The sequence below is a fragment of the Podarcis raffonei genome, chromosome Z (assembly GCF_027172205.1).
Source record: "Podarcis raffonei isolate rPodRaf1 chromosome Z, rPodRaf1.pri, whole genome shotgun sequence".
NCBI lineage: Eukaryota > Metazoa > Chordata > Lepidosauria > Squamata > Lacertidae > Podarcis > Podarcis raffonei.
Window position 1 is genome coordinate 10620823 of NC_070621.1, and position 20989 is coordinate 10641811.

At 41.2% G+C, this 20989-nt stretch overlaps 1 protein-coding gene across 2 annotated transcripts in view; it reads right to left on the reverse strand.

Moving 5' to 3' along the window:
* Positions 1-20989, reverse strand: part of C5 (complement C5) — a 71541-nt gene that overhangs the window by 31337 nt on the left and 19215 nt on the right. For both annotated transcript variants that reach the window (XM_053374005.1, XM_053374006.1), the window contains exons 9-23: positions 18940-19066; positions 18120-18235; positions 15468-15668; positions 14515-14718; positions 13083-13292; positions 12393-12542; positions 10984-11113; positions 10765-10830; positions 9364-9567; positions 7290-7374; positions 6619-6695; positions 5656-5795; positions 4168-4395; positions 3103-3163; positions 1671-1760 (exon numbers count right to left, since the gene is read on the reverse strand). In XM_053374005.1, coding sequence (XP_053229980.1) covers positions 1671-1760; positions 3103-3163; positions 4168-4395; positions 5656-5795; positions 6619-6695; positions 7290-7374; positions 9364-9567; positions 10765-10830; positions 10984-11113; positions 12393-12542; positions 13083-13292; positions 14515-14718; positions 15468-15668; positions 18120-18235; positions 18940-19066 — 2089 coding nt within the window. The remainder of the gene's footprint in view (positions 1-1670; positions 1761-3102; positions 3164-4167; positions 4396-5655; positions 5796-6618; positions 6696-7289; positions 7375-9363; positions 9568-10764; positions 10831-10983; positions 11114-12392; positions 12543-13082; positions 13293-14514; positions 14719-15467; positions 15669-18119; positions 18236-18939; positions 19067-20989) is intronic.

Below are 20989 nucleotides of genomic sequence, written 5' to 3' on the forward strand. Positions count from 1 at the left end.
TTTGTCTCTGGGCCTGCTCACCACTAGCCAGGGGCCCTCAGAAGGTTGCCCACATGGAAATGTGGCACTCAGGCTGCAAAGGGTTCCCTGTCCCCAAGTTAGATACCAGATACAGAGCCTTCATAGTGGTGGCCCAGTATCTGTGGACTTTCTTTCCCCAGGAAATGTATATGACCCTATCATGTGTTTGTGTGTGTGTGTGTGTGTTCATTTATTCATTGCATTTATACACTGCTTTTTCTGCCAAGGCACCAAACTGAAACACAGAAACAAAGTTGAATGGGCAGGGAGGGAGCAGGTTCTGTTGATGTTTATGCCTTCCTCACTTGTGCTCTTCTTCCTCAAGACTGTCAACCTTTTAAAAGCAGCTTTTGTTTCAATCCACTTTTAATTCATGTCCCCGCTTAGATGCGCTTTATTACTGCTCTTTTTGAAATATTATAGTATTAACTCTGTCGTCTGCTGCCTTGTGACAGGTAAAAGATTGTTTTAAAATCCTTTAATTAATAAATGCAAATAAATATTTCAACAAGCATTGCTGTTGAGAAGATTATGATTTGTCTGGTGTTCCTTGTGCATTTTACTTCTTACTCTCAGGGTTGCCCTTGTAAAACTTAGCAGGGAGGAGGAAGGGGAGGAAACTAGAATTAGTTGGCTCTGCTTGTCATTGGCTCTGGCACCACCTACTGTTGGGGCCCTTGCCTTACTCCCTACTCATCTAAATGTCACCACAGTTACAACTTATAAGCGGCTTCAATCATCACCAATAGAGTTACAACTTATAAGCGGCTTCAATCATCACCAATAGAGAAGCAGGATTTGTAAACAGAGGGCTTCAGAAAAGATAGGAACATAAGACAAGGCTTGCCAGATCATGCCACTAATCCAGTATTCTGATGGGACTAGTGGCCAGCCAGATGCTTATGAAAAGCCCACAACCAGGGCATGATGATGTATGTATGGATTAGTGATATATGGAAGTGATAGTGATTTATGGAAGTGATAGTGATGTATGGAAGTAAGAGCTGGACCATAAAGAAGGCTGATCACCGAAGAATTGATGCTTTTGAATTATGGTGCTGGAGGAGACTCTTGAGAGTCCCATGGACTGCAAGAAGATCAAACCTATCCATTCTTAAGGAAATCAGCCCTGAGTGCTCCCTGGAAGGACAGATCCTGAAGCTGAGGCTCCAAGACTTTGGCCACCTGATGAGAAGAGAAGACTCCCTGGAAAAGACCCTGATGTTGGGAAAGATGGAGGGCACAAGGAGAAGGGGACGACAGAGGACGAGATGGTTGGATGGTGTTCTCGAAGCTACCAACATGAGTTTGACCAAACTGTGGGAGGCAGTGGAGACAGGAGTGCCTGGTGTGCTCTGGTCCATGGGGTCACGAAGAGTCGGACACGACTAAACGACTAAAGAACAGGGCATGAGGGCAAGAGACATCTCTCAATCATATACCCCAGCAACTGGAATTGTCAAAGGCATCCTGCCACTGATCCCAATATGAGTAGAACGCCACCATTATCAGCAGCCACCAATAAGCTTATCCTCCATTACAAATAAATGACTTGAATGACAAGGCTAAAAATGCTTGTAATATTTAGAGGCTTAAAAGCAGCAAGAAAACATGATTAAAATAACTGTGTTCCACCCACTCCATTTTACCTTTTATATTCAGAGTCCTCTCAACTTTTGTCTTAGGGACCATGTTTGATGGTATCCTGTAACGAAATACTTGCTCTCTTTCCACTGTCCCTGTTGTTGAAAATATATGTGGAGAAACCATGGAAATTTATTGTGTTACATATCCCATTACTAGTGCTAAAAAAATTTGTGTACTATATTAGCCTTATTTATTTCACATTTCTATCCTGCCTTTCAAAGGTAGACATTTGCAATGATCAGACCTAGATCTTCAACAATGTGGTGTGCCTGCAGACTAGGGTTGGGGGAGTAATTTTGTTTGATTCACATTTAAAGCTAAATCTACATAAATCAGACTTCCTGAAACAATTACATCAGAGATGTCCAACAGGTACATATATTGTGATCTACTAGCTCAACAACTTTTGTAGATCACTGCCAGTATTTTTTATAGTGGGAGTAGATCTCAGTCTCTTGAAAGTTGGAAATGCCTGAATTCACATTCATATGAACTTTTCAATGCAGTTTGCCAACCAAGCAATGTGTACAGAAAATGCATATACTGTACTAAGTAAAGTGCAGCTAGTCATGAAAACAAATTGCTCCACAAAAATGTATGTGTTAGGGTAAGACTGCATACAAAACGTGTATATTAGGAGAAACACACACTAAAATTCTGATGAATTTTCATAAGGACTTCTATAAAATTGCAAAATGACGTGGAAATGTGAAGAAGTGAACTTTAGATTACGAAACTGGCAAATTCACCCACCCTTACTTCAGACTGTGCTCATATCTGATGTCAATGCTATAATGATGCTAACTTACATGGGAATGAGCTCCATTTAATTCAATGGGTCTCACTTCTGCACAGACATAGTTAGGATTGGGACTGGCTTATAAGGAAAGGATCACAGCAGAGTTTGGGAAGCAGGAGGCACGCTATGCAGTGACTTAAAAATAATAACCCACATGCTAGTTCCCTTTGTAAAATACCAGCAGGGTCCTGCCTGGCATTGCTCATGAAGTCTAAGAAACCAAATAAAAAATAAATCACTGCAGTTTTGAAATCAATGCATTTTTAAAAGTTTCATCCTGCTGCCTTGATTTAAAACGGCATCCAATTGTATCTGAATATAGACAAAAACCCACTCCTTAATCTAAGGAACATTCATGTAAAATTTTGCTATATCTGAAGAGGTGCCCAAATGCCGAGTGAATCTTCCAAAATAAATAGTGTAATCCATACAGTGCAATCCTTTACATGTCTACTCCTTAGGAGACTCTTCTGAGATCAAAGGTACTTATTCCCAGGTATGTGTGTACAGAACTCATGCCCAAGTGACTGTTCTAACAGCAAATCACATGAGCATGATAAATGCTTATCTGAAAGAGAAAGAATGGATCAGGAAAACTGAATGGAAGGGAGGGGGGAAAGGGTAATTTGCCATACCATAAACACCCTGTGGGTCCAGCGTGTGACCTTCGTGAATTTCCTTTCTTATCCCTTCAGGCTAAAACCAAAGAATAGGGAGATAACATTATGCAGGCCTGTCAAGCAACATTTGCTTATTCATTCCCCCACCCCAAGAATCTCTAGCAAAAACTAGTTTTTAAAAAGATATCACAGTTGTACATGCAACACACACGAACACACCAACAACTTTATTTGGGGACTGAAGTCCCTGCTAGTGGTGGCTACAGTTCATTTAAAACTGAATCAACACAGTGAAATATTAAATTACAACTAACAACAGAATTTACAAACGTTCCCTGCAAAAGGGGACTGAGAAGCCACCAGGAGGAAAGGATATGGTAATCAGGCACCCTCCATCATTCCAGGTACAGGTACAGGTATAGGTAAAGGTAAAGGGTAAGGGGACCCCTGACCATTAGGTCCAGTCGTGGCTGACTCTGGGACTGTGGCGTTCATCTCGCTTTATTGGCCGAGGGAGCCGGCGTACAGCTTCCGGGTCATGTGGCCAGCAGGACTAAGCCACTTCTGGAGAACCAGAGCAGCGCACGGAAACACTGTTTACCTTCCCGCCGGAGCGGCACCTATTTATCTACTTGCACTTTGATGTGCTTTCGAACTGCTAGGTTGGCAGGAGCAGGGACCGAGAAACGGGAGCTCACCCCGTCGCAGGGATTCAAACCGCCAACCTTCTGATCGGCAAGTCCTAGGCTCTGTGGTTTAACCCACAACACCACCCACATCCCACAGGTATAGGTACAGCTCAGTTTTTAACTCCACCTACCAATGCCCTCCCACTAAGGTTACCAGAAGGAGAGGAAGCAGCAGCCTTTCCACTGTCCTTAGACTCAGCTACGTGACTCACATTCTGTTGAATTTTGCAACTAAGAACTTGTCGTCCTGGGTTTGCTTTCTCCCCTCCTCATCCCTTGTCCCTTTAATATGTTGTGAGAGGGATTAAAATCACGTGTGCTTTATAAACAATCATTCATTTCTGATTTGCAGGGGTGGGAAGGCTTTTCAAGAAAAATAGCTTGATCTTACCACAACTCTTAATGTTCTCACAAGGACTTCATTGACAGAATCACCCTTCAGTGTAAAGTTGATGGTGTGGAGGCCTGTCTCCAGAGGGAGAATCTTGAATGTTGCTAAGGCAACTGATGATCCCTGGAGATCCCGACGCCTGCAAATGGTTTCTTGGATACCGTGCTGCCCAGTGCTCGTGCCTCCAAAAAGGCAAATGCCTTCACCCACAGATACCTTAGTGCAGTACTAAAGCATGTGTCAAAAAGGGTTAGAAGAGGTTTCCATCAGCTGACTCAGTAACATGTAGCTTATAAGCATGTGCAAAGAGGTATTTTCTTTCGTTTGCCCTGAATCTTCCAACATTGAGCTTCATTGGATGTTGCTTAGTTCTAGAGTTATGACAGTTCTAGTGTCTGCACCTCCTTTCTGATTCAGAATGGAAAGGAAGGTGCGTGCCCAGTCCTGGCATCCGATGAAATGTGGATATGTTTGTGAATGTATTCAACATAGCAGAGATTGACTAATAGCAACTAAGCAGGAAGTGCAAATTATCTCACACACATTACAGAGTTTTGTGAGGCTACTTAATTAGACTTATTGGATGTGCCAGAGGCACCCACAGGGATTCACATTATAAAGTGATTTTTTAAATAGAAATTTTGCATTCATAATCTCAATGGAACAATTGAAATTTTAGTAATTTTTGACTGCTGTGAAATTTTGTTTCACTTGATCTTCCAGTGTTAAGTCTCATCACTTACAGGGAACAATATGCTCTTTGTAGGGATGAAAGGATCTCTCAGTTTTGGTTCTCTCAGTTTCTCATTTCTCCAATACAGTGGTACCTCTACTTACAATCATGATCCGTTTCAGGGTGCCGTTTGCACCCCGAAAATTCTGTAAGTAGAGTGCCGCTACTGCATGTGTGCAAAGTGCAATAGAGCGCTTCTGCACATGCGTGAAGTGTGCAGATCGCTTCTGCGCATGCGCGCACAGCGAACCCAGAAGTAAACACTTCTGGGTTTGCCACATTCATAACCTGAAAAGCCGCAATGTGAAGCAAACGTAACATGAGGTATGACTGTATTAAATTTAGTTCTCCACATTTCTGCAGGAATCATTTTTTTTTAAAAAAAAAACCTAATGAAAATTACTCAGCATTTTAGTGCTAATTTCTCCTTCATAAGCACTTTTTTGTAAGCAGTTTTGATTAATGTATTAAAAGAAATTGCTTGCAAAAAATGCATTTTTATGTGTTATTTTCATTAATATATTCATTTTAATGCACACTTTAAATTTTTATGTGCAGTTTTTAACAAAACATTGGTTGGAGAACCATATCATAAAATTGATATAAGTGTGAATTTCAAAGGACGGCTATGCTTAGGTTCTGATATTGTTTTGGAAAGTGCGAATCTGATAGATTTTAAATTTTTTTTAATGTGAACTGAATCCAACATTTCCCGCATCCCTAACTGTTAGCAAAATTTTCTGTCAGAGCCTTACCCTGGTTCTGGAACCTTTGTAATTGTAAACAGATCCTCTCAATTCTATCTGTTCTCCACGGACAACAGAGTAGGGAACATGCACATCTATGAAGACGTTTTTCATTACCTGCACCTGAAGTGCATCAGCAACACAGATACCTGTGTGAAAATCAAACAGGCAAACAAGCAACACCATTTGTAAGTAGTATTTAGTATTTAGTAATTAATTAACCAGTCAGTATTTAATAGCATTTACTAATGCTTTTTTTAAACTACTGATGCACTTTATACATATGGGTGAGCAATATGGTTAGTGCTAACAGAATTAATAGCTTAACATGTTTATTAAAATACCATTAAAATGCTTTTTGGGAAGGAAGGCCTTTTTGTTTTAAATCTGCAGATTGATGTAGGAAATGGAACAGAATGGAATTATGAGTCAAACACGTGGAAGTTTATCCATTCCTTATGATGATGGTTAACATCGTGGATGTTTTTAATGCTTTGATGGAATTGCTTTGTTTTGTTTTTTTAATTATGTATGGATTTTATCATTGATGTTACAAACAACTTAGAAGGCCATATTGGCATGTAAGAAGTATATAAAACCCATTTTCTGATCTTAATGCCCTTACCAGGCAGTGCAAGGGAAGACAGGCTTAAAGTTGTTCAGGTGGGCAGCCATCTTGTGCAAAAATATTCCATGCTTTAACTATGCACAATACAAAGAAGGACTTCCTTTTTTCATCCTGAATCTCCCACCATTCTCTCTGTCTCGCTCTCGCTCTCGCTCTCTCTCTCTCTCTCTCTCTCTCTCACACACACACACCTCCTGGGAGACATCCCAATTCTCCTCTGTGTATTGGACATGTTGGTTAAGCAAAGCTGGAATCTCAGAGGTCCCCAGTTGTCTCATTTTTCATATAAAATTTCACTTGCTCACTAAGAAGGGCTACAACAAAATGAGACATTTTATACATACCTTTGTCTGAAATGCTAACTCCTTGTATTTCCCAGGTGGTGATAGAATCTGGCAATGTCACAGGAAGAGCCTTTGAACTGCATTTATTAGGAGGGGGAAATGCAAACACATCAAAAAAAAATGTAGCTAACAAGCATCAGTCAAAATTTTTAAAAAATATACTACAAAAATGCATTATCTTATAGCAAAAAAATGTGTATATTAGAAATTTGCACTAAAATGCTGGTGAATTTTCAGCAGTTTTTTTTTAAAAAAATAAAAAATAAAATCACAGATTGTGGCAGAAATCTGAAGAACTGAAAAATGAGGAACTAAGAGAATCAAAACTCACAGATCTGTCCATCCTTATTTGAATAGCTGGGGACTGTGAAACCTCCAGGTATAGGGCGGTATATAAATTCAATAAATAATAAAAATTGAACCTGGGACCTTCTGCATGTAAGTCGTATGCACTGAGACAGTGCTCAATCCACTATAAAGAAGCTACCAGACAACTATCAGACCCAGACTGATCCATCTAGTTCAATCCTGTCTATACTGGCTGGCAGAAGTTCTCCTGGGTTTAGCTGTGAAAATGTTCTCAGTAGATACTTCAGCTCATTCAAGAAAGCAGTTTCATTCTAGGCCACAGCTAAAGTCAAAATGACCGAGTCTCTCCCAGAGTACTGTACCTGTGAACTGGGTGAACCTCCCAAAGCCAGCTTTCAGGAAAATAGCTTCGGATCTCTGGATCCAAATTCAACATGGCATCAAGGGCTGGAAAATATTTTTAAAGGAATTTCAGAAAACTAGAAAAGTCAGCCAGTAGTCAGGAACTGCTAGGACCAGCACAGGGATGTGGAACCTGTAGTACTTAGAGGTGCTGTTGGACTCCAGCTCACATCAGCCCTAGTCACCATGGCCAATGATCAAGGGTGACATGCTCATTTGTATGGATCAGTTTCCATATAGTGTGTACAGTGGTACCTTGGGTTAAGAACTTAATTCGTTCTGGAGGTCCGTTCTTAACTTGAAACTGTTCTTAACCTGAAGCACCACTTTAGCTAATGGGGCCTCCTGCTGCTGCCGTGCCGCTGGAGCACGATTTCTGTTCTCATCCTGAAGCAAAGTTCTTAACCCGAGGTACTATTTCTGGGTTAACGGAGTCTGTAACCTGAAGCGTACGTAACCTGAAGCGTACGTAACCTGAAGCGTATGTAACCTGAGGTACCACTGTATTGCATTTTCTCTCCCGCCCCCCGCCCCGCCCCTTTTTGGCAGTGGAGGCTAGTTTTTAATAGGTGCACCTTGGCTAAAGGTTGTGGAAGACCTTTCAGGCCTTTTCTACCTATCCTAGGAGAACAGCACCCTGGCTAACTCCAGCTACAAAAGCTGAGGCTGCTGAGCAGACTCTTGAGCTGAGGGAAGGTTTAGTCAGTGGGTGTTGTTTTTTTTTGGGGGGGGGTTGCTAATGTTGTTGATGTTAAATGTGGAAATTGTTCGATTTGATTGTGTTCTTTTTGATGTTTTGTTGTGTATGTCTACTTCTGTTATGTTCGTTATGTAATTTTTTATATTTTGTGAGCCACCTTGAGCATTGAGTTTTAACTTTGGAAAGGCAGAATAGAAATAAAACGATTGACTGGTTGATTGCCATTACAGCAAATACTATTTACGTACTAAACATTTATAACTATAGTAGGAAACTTGCACGTTTAGGAGAATCTAATGGGAAATCTTGAGGAAATTTTGTAGTTCCATCAGCATCTCCACACTGTCAACATTTTGCAATAGGGATTCGATCAAAACTTTAGGGGTTGTATCCAACTAAGGTTTACCCTAAGTGGACACATTGAAATGAATGGACCTAAGTTCATCATGCTTGTTAAATTCAGTAGTACTACTTGGAGGACTAGAATCGGCTAGAACCCTGTGTTTATGTAGTTAAAGTACTCAACAAATTTGCTTAATAATGAGGAATTGCAATTGGGGAAGTGCATTAAAAAGTGTGAGATGAATGAATGTCTCACTGGAAGATGTGTAAACACCCCAAAAGCAAATCAGGATGAAGGCAGTATGAATGCTCATTGCCATACAATCTTCGCATGAACAAATCAGTAAAGACAGGATATAATCTGTTATGAGTTTGGGGAAGGTTGGGGAACCAGTCAAGAATGTTCATCTGTGGATGAAGACTAGATGGTCACTTTAGTACTCCACTTTAAAGGAATGAGCTGGGCTGCAATTAGCTGCCTCTAAGTGAGAAAGAATCAAAGGTGTAACAAGTGGGACCAGGCTAAGGAGTTGCATGTGAGTGAGCTGGAAGAGATTGATGTTGCAGGAACTGGGGATAGAGACATGACTTGCTCTGTGCGGGATCTAGAGCTGTGACGAATGGAAAAGCAATATATTTTGGAGTGTTGATACAGTGAGCCCCTCCATCCTATGCCCTAGGTGTGTGTGTGTGTGTGTGTGTGTGTGTGAATCAAACTGTATATCCTAAAGACTCCACAGTCTCTGTTGACCTTCTTAACAGAGGAACCGAGCCCTGGATAAGCGTACAACCCCATATCCACTGCTTAGGATGGCATGCAACATCTAACATCCACACAAGCTTTCTGCAAGCAGATCAGAATGACTGCTTGAGCATCAGACCCCAATTTGGTTGGCTGACCAAAACACCTGTTCGTTCCATTCATCTCCTTTGTTTAAAATCCCCTGTGAAACAGCAGCATGCCTCCAAATGGCGTCATGTGGTAATGTTACCTTTTCTCGCCAGTATTAAAACCTTGTGAGTTTCATTCCGCCGCAGGTTTTCTGCAGTTTCGCAGCAGCGCTTAAAAGCTGCTATGCAAAGGCGACTGCCAGACTTAATGCGGTTGGCTCTCTCGGCACAAGTTTGCATGATGGGATACAGTTCTGCTCCAGTTCTACAGCAGTTCTGAAGGTCTTGTCTTTTAAAGTAGGTTACTGAAATGACAATACATAATGCTAGTCTCTTTCTCATGGCATAGTAAAATCAGTACCAGTTTCAGGTTTGGGGCGTCTCCCTGTTAGGGATGTGGATAAAATTTATTATGGGAGTCCCCTTTCCCCATTTTCATTTCTTTTTGAATTTGTGTACTGCCTTCCTACATTGCTGTTAGGGATGGAGGGAATCTGTATGCATTTAAAGCTAAATCTTATCAAATTCAGACTTTCTGAAACAAGATGTGCAATGAAACACAAGCTGGCCTTTGAAATCATCTGAGTTTTGCAATGCAATACTCCAATGAAAAAATGCTTACAAGAATGCATATATTAGATGGAAGTGCGCATAAAAATGAAAATATAAGTGAAAAATAACATACAGAAATGCATTATATTAGGGGATATTGCTTCCAAGAATGATGGATTTAAAAGAGGATTTTTAATATTCCCAAATCCCCTATAGAATGTGAAGAACTGAATTTAAGATTGAAAAACCAAAACTGATGGATCCTTCCATCCCTAATTTACAAGGCAGTTTACAAGTCATTGTGAAAAACATGGCTATAAAAATAAATACAACAGTTACTCAACAGGGAGAAATTTAATTTTGTTTGCATTTTTATGAGAAACTTCCTAATTTATGCTTCTCAAACCAATTATGAGCTGAAAAGCAGCTTTCCTTTGCAATTCATACTTCATCAAAGTTTGTGATGCAGTTCTCCAACCAAATAATGTATATAAAAATGCATATAATAGAGACATATATGTGGAAGCAACATTAAAAGTCATTAGCAGGGAAAATGGATTTCAAAAGTGTGCATATTAGTGAAAGCTTTATACAAAATTTTGTATAATGGGAGAAATGTTCACTAATATTTCCATGAGCATTTTTTAAAATTGCAGATTGATGCAGAAATGTAGAGAACTGAATATAAGTTTGGAAAAATGAGAAACCAAGAGAAGATGAAATAGACAGATCTATCTGTCCCTGTCCTCTGGGCAAAGTGTTAAGCTTGGCTCCCATCTGTGGCAGCCACTCCCTATCTTAAGTTACCCATAATGCAATGCCCTAGCCCTTAGATCTATTAAATTATAGATATGATTAACAAAACCAAATATATTTCCCACAAATCGCTTGGTTCCCCTCTTCAACACAAAAAAAATGCTATTGAGTAAAACATCTGGCATATGCTGTACCCAGTTTGTCAATTTCCTCTTCAATGGTGGACCGTGAGGATCTTACAACAGATTGACAAGCTTCATCTGTGGAAACAAATCGAAGATAAAACCAGTGGCAATGGAGAGAAACGTGATTTTATAAAGCTGGCAGCGAAATGAAAAAGCTTTGACACCCCAGATATTTAGGGAGGACTTGCGAAAAGGTGTCACTTTGTGGTTAAAAGGGGTGGGTGGCACCTGTTTCTGTTGAATCATCAGCATTTGCATTGGTCAGGAAGGTGAGTCCAGCCCTTCGAAACACGTCAACATTGCTTTGTCCCCCACCAGCACCACAACCAAGGTCACTTGTTTCCAACTGCAAAAGTGCCTATGGGGGGGAGGAAAAGGACAAGAGGGGAGGACTATTTTCAGCTTATATTATCAGGGGTAAGAAATCTGTGAGCCTCCAAATGCCATTCCCACCTTCCCTGACCATTGGTCATGCTGGCTAGGGATAATGGGAGTGGGAGGGCCTAGGAAACACCATATACAGTGGTACCTCTGGTTACATACTTAATTCGTTTCGGAGGTCCATTCTTAACCTGAAACTGTTCTTAACCTGAAGCACCACTTTAGCTAATGGGGCCTCCCGCTGTGGCCGCGCTGCCGAAGCCTGATTTCTGTTCTCATCCTGAAGCAAAGTTCTTAACACAAGCTACTATTTCTGGGTTAGCGGAGTCTGTAACCTGAACCGTATGTAACCTGTAATTTAAAACCACTGTACCACTGTAATTTAAAACAAGGATGAGGAACCTGCGACCTTCCACATGTCACTGGACTACAACTCACATCATCTACTACCATTGGACTTCAACTTGCACCTGCCCCAGCCAGCATGGCCAATGGTCAGAGATAATGAGAGTTGGAGTCAAACAATATTACATTCTGTATATTTAAATGAACTTATTCAAATATTATATATTTGAATAAGTTCATTTAATATTATATATTGCCAATATTTGCATGCTGTAAATATGAAACATAGATGTAGGGAAACTCAGGCCCAGGAGCCGAATGTGACCCTCTCCCAAGGTCAGATTACTCACTGGCCCTGCTTTGCACCCTCCTTGAGTGTTTTTGCCTGGCCAGAATGTTTCCTTGAGCTCTGGGAACTTCATGCAGTAGTCTAGCTAGAGAGAGGTATGTGAATGTGTGTAGTAACTAGACTACTGCATGAAGTTAACATTTACCGTATTTTTTGCTCTATAAGACTCACTTTTTCCCTCCTAAAAAGTAAGGAGAAATGTGTGTGCGTCTTATGGAGCGAATGCAGGCTGCGCAGCTATTCCAGAAGCCAGAACAGCAAGAGGGATCGCTGCTTTCACTGCGCAGGGATCCCTCTTGCTGTTCTGGTTTCTGAGATTCAGAATATATTTTTTTCTTGTTTTCCTCCTGCAAAAACTAGGTGCATCTTGTGGTCTGATGCATCTTATAGAGCGAAAAATACGGTATATTCACAGTTCTGCCCACGATGGGCATGTGTGCCCCCGAGGGTGGCCCCAGAAGGATTGAGGCCCTTGGGCTGAGAAAGGTTCCCTGCCCCCGGTGTAACACAATGCAAACAGATTTTTGTTTTGTTTTGTTTGTTTGGAATACAAGTACGCAACTCTTTCCATGGGCCTTGTCTTCGATCTTGTGATGCCGTAAATTGCCACATCCATAGATGACAAAGCAACCAAAGAGTCAAACTGGGTTTTCAAAGAAAGCAAAATGGAATCTCCTGGGCTGTGCGACCTTTCACTTGTTGATAATTTAACCTATATAGGAGAAGAGAGGGAAAAAGAGGATTCACTAAAGGAAATCCATTATTTCAATGGTACCTAACTGGGTCCCAGTTTTCTCTAAAGTGTGTGCATATTTAAAAAAAAAAAATACACACACACAATGGAGAAATTCACACTTCTCTAAGGTATGAAATTCAGTTTTCCCCCCAGGTAGCAAACCTTGAGTCCTAGTTCTGGGAGAAAGGTAATACATACATACATACATACATACATACATACATACATACATAACTGGGGTTCAGCATACATATAAATCCATATATTAGTTGGAGGCGGGGAATTAAAAATGCATTGTTGTTTTTTGCAAGATTACTTTGCAAAAATTTGCTTTTAGACAATGTTGCTTTAGAAAAAGGTGTTCTCATAAAAGTTTTCATGTGGACAATTTTAATCTTTTTTAAAGATGCAATGAAATAAATTGCAGAGTGATGTGGGGAAGTGTTCAGAAAAATGAGAAGAAAAATGGGAGAAACCAAACTGGTCAGTGTCACCAAGCCCTTACATGTTACTCACCTCAAGGCTGTTTCCACATTTCTGTTCTACATTTAACCAGACTGAATCAGCTACCAACTCTGCAGCTCCCTCTCCTGTAACTATGTAGTAGACAAGTAGGCGGGCTGAAGGGACCATTTCCTTCGTTAGCTGAAATCTTAGACTTTGATAAGTGGAGTCTTTAACTCTCTCCTGAGTCCCGTGGGCTTTTATTTTCCCTTTGGATAAGATCTAAAGGAAAGGAGGAAAGGAACTAAGTTATAAACAATGGGCTTTGGATGAGAGAGAGAGAGATCCAGGGAAGGCTGGGAGAGAACTCTGCTTGAAACATGGAGAGCTGCTTCCAGTCAGTGCAGACCATACTGGACTTGGCCCTGACTCAGCCACTGGCAGAGGAAGAGGAGTGCAGGGGGAGCGCACCACCCCTGGCAGAGCAATCCCAGTGGGGTGCCATCGTGGCTGCCCCCTACCCGCGCTGGGTGCCATGCCCCCACAAATGGCGTGCCATGCCCCCAGGACATGCACCACACCCCTGCGAGCAGCGCGCCATGCACCCGGGACGCACGCCAACCCCGCCCCTGCCCGCTTCCCACCCCCCGGTGCCGGAACATGAAGCTCCACCACTGGACTCAGCATAAGGCAGCTTCCTACAAAACTGACACTGAGAATCAACAACGTGCTTTGCTTGATGAAACCCTAAAAATGCCAGAGTAATTGGCAGTGAAATTGAAGAAGGCTATTTCAAAGAGTTAGCAGAGTGTAACGTGCTCTAGAGCTACAATGATTAAGTTGTCGTATCTTTCTGGGACATATCATTGCAGGAGGTGATTTACCGGACAACATGTTTTGTGGCAAGTCTATTGGGCTGTATCCAATGTTAGTCCTACTCAGAGTAGACCCATGGAAATTATTTGGCCTAAGTTAATCATGGTCATTAACTTGAACAAATCCACTCTCAGTAAGACTGGTACTGGATACAACCCCGTATCCACTGCTTAGAAGAAGCCTTTGCACTTCTCTTCTCATTCAGAATGGAAGGGTAGGTGGGTGTCCAATCCTGGCAGCAAATGAGATGTTGGCATGTTTAAGCGGGGGGGGGGGGGAGGTTTCAACGTAGGAGAAAATGAGCCAGTGCAGACCTGAGCAGGAACATGCACATTATGAAGGTCTCATGCACATTATGAGTGACTGAGACCCTTTGTAGGCGCCATAGGAGGTATATGTAAGCAACACTGGTGCCTCTGCTTTAGTATACATAACACTGAAGAAAGCATAGTGAGAGACAGACTTAAATACTTGTGAATTTGCTGGTCTTTTGTGTCGCCCGAAATCTCCTGGCTGAGGTGGCCGCTTCATGGCATGCAATGGCAGGATGAGACCTGGAAGCTTGAGGGACAATTCAATGCAATTCAAGACATTAAGAGGCAAGTGGGTTGTTTTCTTCTGTGCGTACCACATAGCTATAGTGATGTATTTTATCCAGATAGTGGCTTGATGGGTGTATGTTGATGTGAAGGGTATCACCCACACGTAGCAATTGGTGGTTTGAAGCCCAGTCGATGTACAGGTAACTTCCACTGAGGGAAGCATATGACTTTGCCTCGTAGCTTTCACTGGCCTGATTTTCTTCTGGTAAACTGGTATCTGCAGTTTTTATCTGAAAATGATGGGAAACAAAATGAATTTAAGTCCACAGGGGCAATAAGAGTCTAAAAAAGTACAAGTCAACAAGCCGGAAGGTCTAGGAAACATCAGTCGCTCAGAGGATAAGCACTGCATGCAGCAGGTCCCTGGTTCAAACCCCAGCAACTCCATGTAGGGCTTAGAGTTCCGGCTACATGAAACTCTGATGAGCCCCTACCAGCCAGTGTAGGCAATGTTGAGCTAGGTGGACCAATAGTCTGACTCAGCATAGTGCAGCTTCCTTTGTTCCTATAACCTCCTATCAGCTGAGGGTCCACTTATTTTGTCATGACTGCCATTCCTTCCCCCACACTCTGGGAACCTGAGGGTGCCTTGAGAGCCACTGACAGGTCAGCACTGACAATACCGAACAAGGTAGACCAATGATCAATATAACAGATGAATCAATTAAATGTTGTAGTTCAAGTCTTAACATTAAACACATCTCATTTTCCCAACACCTCTTGCTGTCAAGTTTCTAAATTTGGTTTAAGACAGGCACTCCCCCTCCCTTTGAGGGGGGCACACACACAGTATACTTTTTAATAGTATTTTTTGTTGTAATGCACTGTGTTTAAATATAAAAATCCAGTTTTCAAGGTCACCCATCTGAACTAGAAAGCGGGGCGGGGAATGTTCCAAATGCGCTGCACACAGGCCAAAATATACAGTCTCAAAGTACAGCCTGTACAAGAACGGAAACCCGAAAAGAATTTAACTCACTCGAAACTCCAGCACTTTGCAGTCAGAAGGAATATTAACCACAAATAAAGCTGTCCCGTCGTTCTGGCTTGTTTGCCTTCTCCCAGATTCTGCACCTTCTTGAACTAACACGTTCTCTTCCATTTGCTCATTGAAAGCAGTAGCCGTGAAGACAATGGGTATGTTTCTAGCAGGGGCATCTGCTGTATCCTTCACCTGCACCTATTAGCACAGAAACAAAATCATTTCACTATAATATACAATCTTCTTTTAAAGAAGGGATGGGGAAGTTCTTTTCAACCTGAGTGCCACCTTTCATGAGCCATGGGCCAGCTAGGGGCAAAAGTGAGCAGAGCAACAGGTGTAATTTTTACCTTTGCACTGTTGAGTAGTTTACAACACAGACACATAACGCCCAAAAAACAAGTTAGCTGTTCTACATACACTTGCTAGAAAACTTGATACTGATTAGGATGCAGTCAATGTCTAAATCTAAAGATTTTTGTGTGAGAGAGAAAGCTTCTATCCACAGAATCACAGAATCATAGCACTGTAGAGTTGGAAAGGGACCCTAACGATTATCTAGCCCAGCCCCTGCAATGAAGGAATATGCAGCTGTCCCATACGGGGAACGAACCTGCAACCTTGGAGTCATCAGCACCATGCTCTAACCAACTAAGCTATCCTTGAGATTTTCTAGGCTGTGCCCATGTATTAAGACAAGCCACCCGAAAGTTATCTGGAGTTAATTACTTTCGCTTCAGGCAAAATGAGTCTTACAAAATTAAGACTTGCTGTTATGCCCTCAGTGTTTCCAAATGGTGTCTATAAGGAATTGCCCTTGGGGCACCATTTCTTTGTGTTTCATTCCGCTCGCTACACCACCCAGTGTCCTCTACATAAATATCTTTCTGAGTGTGCTGCTCTGGTTCGCCAGAAGCGGCTTAGTCATGCTGGCCACATGACCCGAAAGCTGTACACCGGCTCCCTCGGCCAGTATAGCGAGATGAGCGCTGCAACCCCAGAGTCGTCCACGACTGGACCTAACAGTCAGGGGTCCCTTGACCTTTACAATATCCACAGCAGGGGGTGGGGATCATAACATCAAGTGATTTTGTGTGCATTCTGCTTTGGACAAGGAAAATTATGTTACCTTGCATGCATCTCTATTTGATTTAGCTGCCAGGAAAGTAAGAGCCAAATTTGTGGCTTTGCTGGGAATGTTATGGCTTACAGCTAAACAAATAAAATTGTTAATACTCTTACTACTGCTGAACTCTACCCTCTGTACAGGTAAACAAAAAGGGTATGAAGCACAGCCAGATAAGGTGTGACCTGGGGAGAGTCTGAGGGCCAGATAGTGAGGCTTAGAGGCCTAAATTCTCTTCCCTCTCTCTCTCTCTCCCTCTCTCTCTCTCTTTTACACACACACACACACACACACACACACACACACACACACACAGGCCTGAGGCACATCACCCACGTTTTAAACCATTTTTTTTGTACAAAATATCTGTATTCTTTTATTATTAGGAATCAGAGAAAGGTAACTGTTACCACATATACAATAGCAATCAAGGGATCCCCAGTTCAGTTGTAAATCTGAGCTGAAACCCTCTGCAGTTTTCACAGGCAATGACAGCAGTGTCAAAAATAACATCCATTTTCAATTATTTTTTGGCATATTTATTGTTGTGAACCACCATGAGACCTATGGATATAGGGTGGTATACAAATTTAGTAAATAATAATAAAATAATAATTGTTGAGTAAATGTTTGCTTATTTGTGTATATTGCCTTCACTTTCAATTGCCATCACTTGCCCTCAATCATGCTATCACATAGCCAAATATGACTGGCTATGTGGTGCTGTGATGCCATCCTGTTCACTGCCGTGGGATTCCTGATTGAATAGGACCAACCCATGTGACCAGGAAGCACGAAGAAACAGCATCGAGGGGAAATCTACCAAAGGAGCAGCAGCCAGATGAAACACTGGCACCAAACAGAGCGGGGTGGAGAGAGAGATGACAAATATTTGCACAAACTAAGTGGATTTATTTGGGAACATTTCTTCCTCACTATCACACCAAGTAATAATGTTCTACCATATGCTTTATACTTTTCCAATTTGGAAAAGAGGGAGAAATTTTATTTAGTTAACTTTTAAAGGAAAATGTGCCAAAGCTGCACTTTATAAAATAACACTATGCCAGCCTGCATTTGTTCCTCATTTAATCTGGATTTACCCATTCTCATTCATTCATTCGTTCATTCATTCAAAGCATTTATACTGCTCGCTTCAGCTGGAAAACTTCCCAGAGTGGCTTACAAATTGATTAAAAAAACAAACAGTCCCTGCCCTCTTACTTAAAATCTACAAAGACATGGCAGGTGGTGGGGAGGGAAGAGGAAAAGAAGGAAATTAATTTTTCTGGGGGAAATCTAATTAAGTTGTGTTTGTTTGATCCTGTTACTGGTGATCAGCTGGCAATCTCTGAACAATCAATTTACCGGTACATCTTTAAGCCCCCTTATCTGGACACAAATTAAGATTCTTTCTTTTGAAGGAGTAGATGCTGCATGGGAGCAGGGATCTCATGATGTTGTTATTAACATATTATGGTAATTCCGCTGACTGTGCATTTCCTTTAGTCATGTTAACCAACCTTAATATAGAAGGGGAGTCCAGGCTTCACAAAAAGAGGAGTAGCAACCAAATTGAGTTTGTAAGGTGACAGAACATAATGGACGCTGAAAAGTTCACTGTCTTCGCTATGGCCCCCTGGCAAAAAAATTAGATGTTTCTTGTGAGAACAGAATACAAAAAACAACACCTGTGTCATGTTAGCCATCCTGAGTTTCTTTCAGAAATAAGCTTTGTTTAGAACAAAATAAATAACTATTCTAGTATGAATTTTGGCAAATAAATGAACGTTCATGGTTTGTTTAAGAAATATTGCTTTTATTGATAATTTAAATATTTCTTGTAAACAACTTAGAGGTTTTACTACAAGTAAAGTGGTATATATCAAGTGGTCTATATTAACAAATGCAATAAATAGATAGTAAATTTATATCATGGTTCCCCCTTACTTTTCTTTAAACTAAAATGCTCCAAATATTGCAACCTTTCTTCATAGGCAAGTTGCTCCACCCCCTTGCTAATTTTGGTTGCCTTTTTTCTGAAACTTTTCCAACTCTACACTATCCTTTTTGACATGAGGAGACCAGAACTGAACATGGTATTCCAAGTGTGGTCACACCCAGTGCTCCCCCCCAAAAAAAAATGTTTAGGGATACTCTCATTTTCCTGCTCATATTGAAATACTCCCCCTCAATGAGGCCAAACTTAGATTCACAAAATGTTTAGGGGTATGCGTACCCCTGCGTACCCCTAGAAAAAAAGCACTGGTCACACAATATGACATAAGTGGGGCCAGAGATAGTGTGTGTGTGTGTGTGTGTGAGAGAGAGAGAGATAATTACCTGTGGATTCCAGCACTGAAGCGGCAATATAAAGTATTGCGCCATCAAGCTCTTGGAGACTGCCGTAACCTAGTTCACCAACAGCTACTTTGCTGTTAAAATTGCACTCTGCTAATCCATTCTCCATCTGATGATCAAGATACATAACAGTATCAGAAACTATCCAGGCACAGAGACAGTTTTATTCATTTTATTTACAAAAAAATTCTATACCACCTTTCATCCAATGATTTCAAAGAGGTTTTTAAAAAATACAGTTATGTTTCATCTGCACTATACATTTAAAGCAGTATCATACCACTCTAAACAATCGTGGCTCCCCCCCACAGAATCCTGGGAATTGTAGTTTGCTAAAAAATGCTGAGAGTTGCTGAGAGACCTCCTTTCCCCCGCATCTATATACAATTTCAGGGTGGTTTTACTGTACAACCCTCTTCCCAGGGAACTCTAGGAACTGTAGCCTTGTAAGGTGAATAGATCCACTAATTTCAGGGAGTCCAATCTGAATATAACTTAGTTGAATGCAGCATATACTGCCAATCCTGGCCCAATGGCATTGGCTGCCAATCACTTTCTGGGCACAATTCCAAGTGCTGGTTTTGACTTACAAAGCCTTAAAAGACTCAGGACCACAATACCTCCAGGCCTGCCTCTCCCCTTACAAACTAACCTGGACCTCGCAATCACCACCTGAGGCCCTTCTTCATGTGCCTTCGCTGTGAGAGACCTGAGGGGTGGCAGCACAAGAAAGGGCCTCTTCTGCAGTGGTTCCTTGCCTGTGAAATGCTCTCACCAGGGAGACTTGCCTGACCCCTCATTATATATTGTTAGACACTAGGCAAAAACATTCCTATTCTCCCAGGCTTTTAGCTAATTAAACAATCTATGGCCTTTTAAACGGGGTAGGGATATTGATTTTGTTTGCTGTTAATAATAATAATAATAATAATAATAATAATAATAATAATAATAATAATATTCTATATTGTAAACCGCCCTGTGATCCTTGGATGAAGGGCGGTATAGAAATTTTAACAACAACACTGAAAGGGCCGTGGGTTCCTTATCCCTGGCATAAAGCAATACAGCCAACCAATTAGACTTGGACAGCATTCTGCAACACAGTACCAACATAAGCCATTTCACACTATTGCGATGATACCCATTTCTAGCACCAAAGTGTTCATCAGTGGGATGGCTGACTGATTCACTTTTGAAATCAGGACACTAAACTAAAGAACAAAAATAACTTCATGCGTTGACCTAGTTTTTGGGACAAATGCTTCTGAATCCTGAAAGGAGCACCAAAATAGTTGGCAGTTGTTTGCCGAATTACAAATCCTGGCAACTCTGAAGTACGTTTCTCATTTTTAGCTGATCTGAAGAATGAAAAATTCTAAAGAACACCAACGTTTTCTTGCCTGGAAAATATATTGGCATCTGCCCAAGTAATAGCAAATATTTCAAACTGAGTTCCCAGAAGCAGCTGGAAATGGAAGCAGTTCAAAGACATGCACTCTCACCCACTCAAGGGAGGACCTGGCTGGAAGCCGGGTCTGCATCATCTTAAATCCAAGTAACTGATGTTTAAGTGGCTTGTGGACTGGGCTGTTAGTTAAAATGTGGAAACGGTTGGCTTCCAAGTCAAACCATTTATATATTTTTAAAGAGTGGAGATTTGGGATGGGGGGAGAAATTCAGTTGGGTTTGCATTTTAATTAACACTGAAACAATGCACCAACCAAAATGGTTTTGTTTTGTTTTTAAATTCTCCAATTCAAAAGTGTCCAAATTGCATATATGTACATAAATGTGTATTGTTAGTGAAAAATATCCACATTAAAAATGCATGTATTGTATATAATATATATATATTAGTGAAAATAACACAAAAAATGCACATATTACTGAAAAGAGCATTGGGAGAGACTTTGCAGTTGGTTCCAACTCATGGGCTAGTGGTTGTCTATTCCTGCTATGAGACAATCTTCCTCATAAACATTTCTAGATGCCAATGGTGGCTGGTGCCTACTAGGGACTGGTAGAGCAT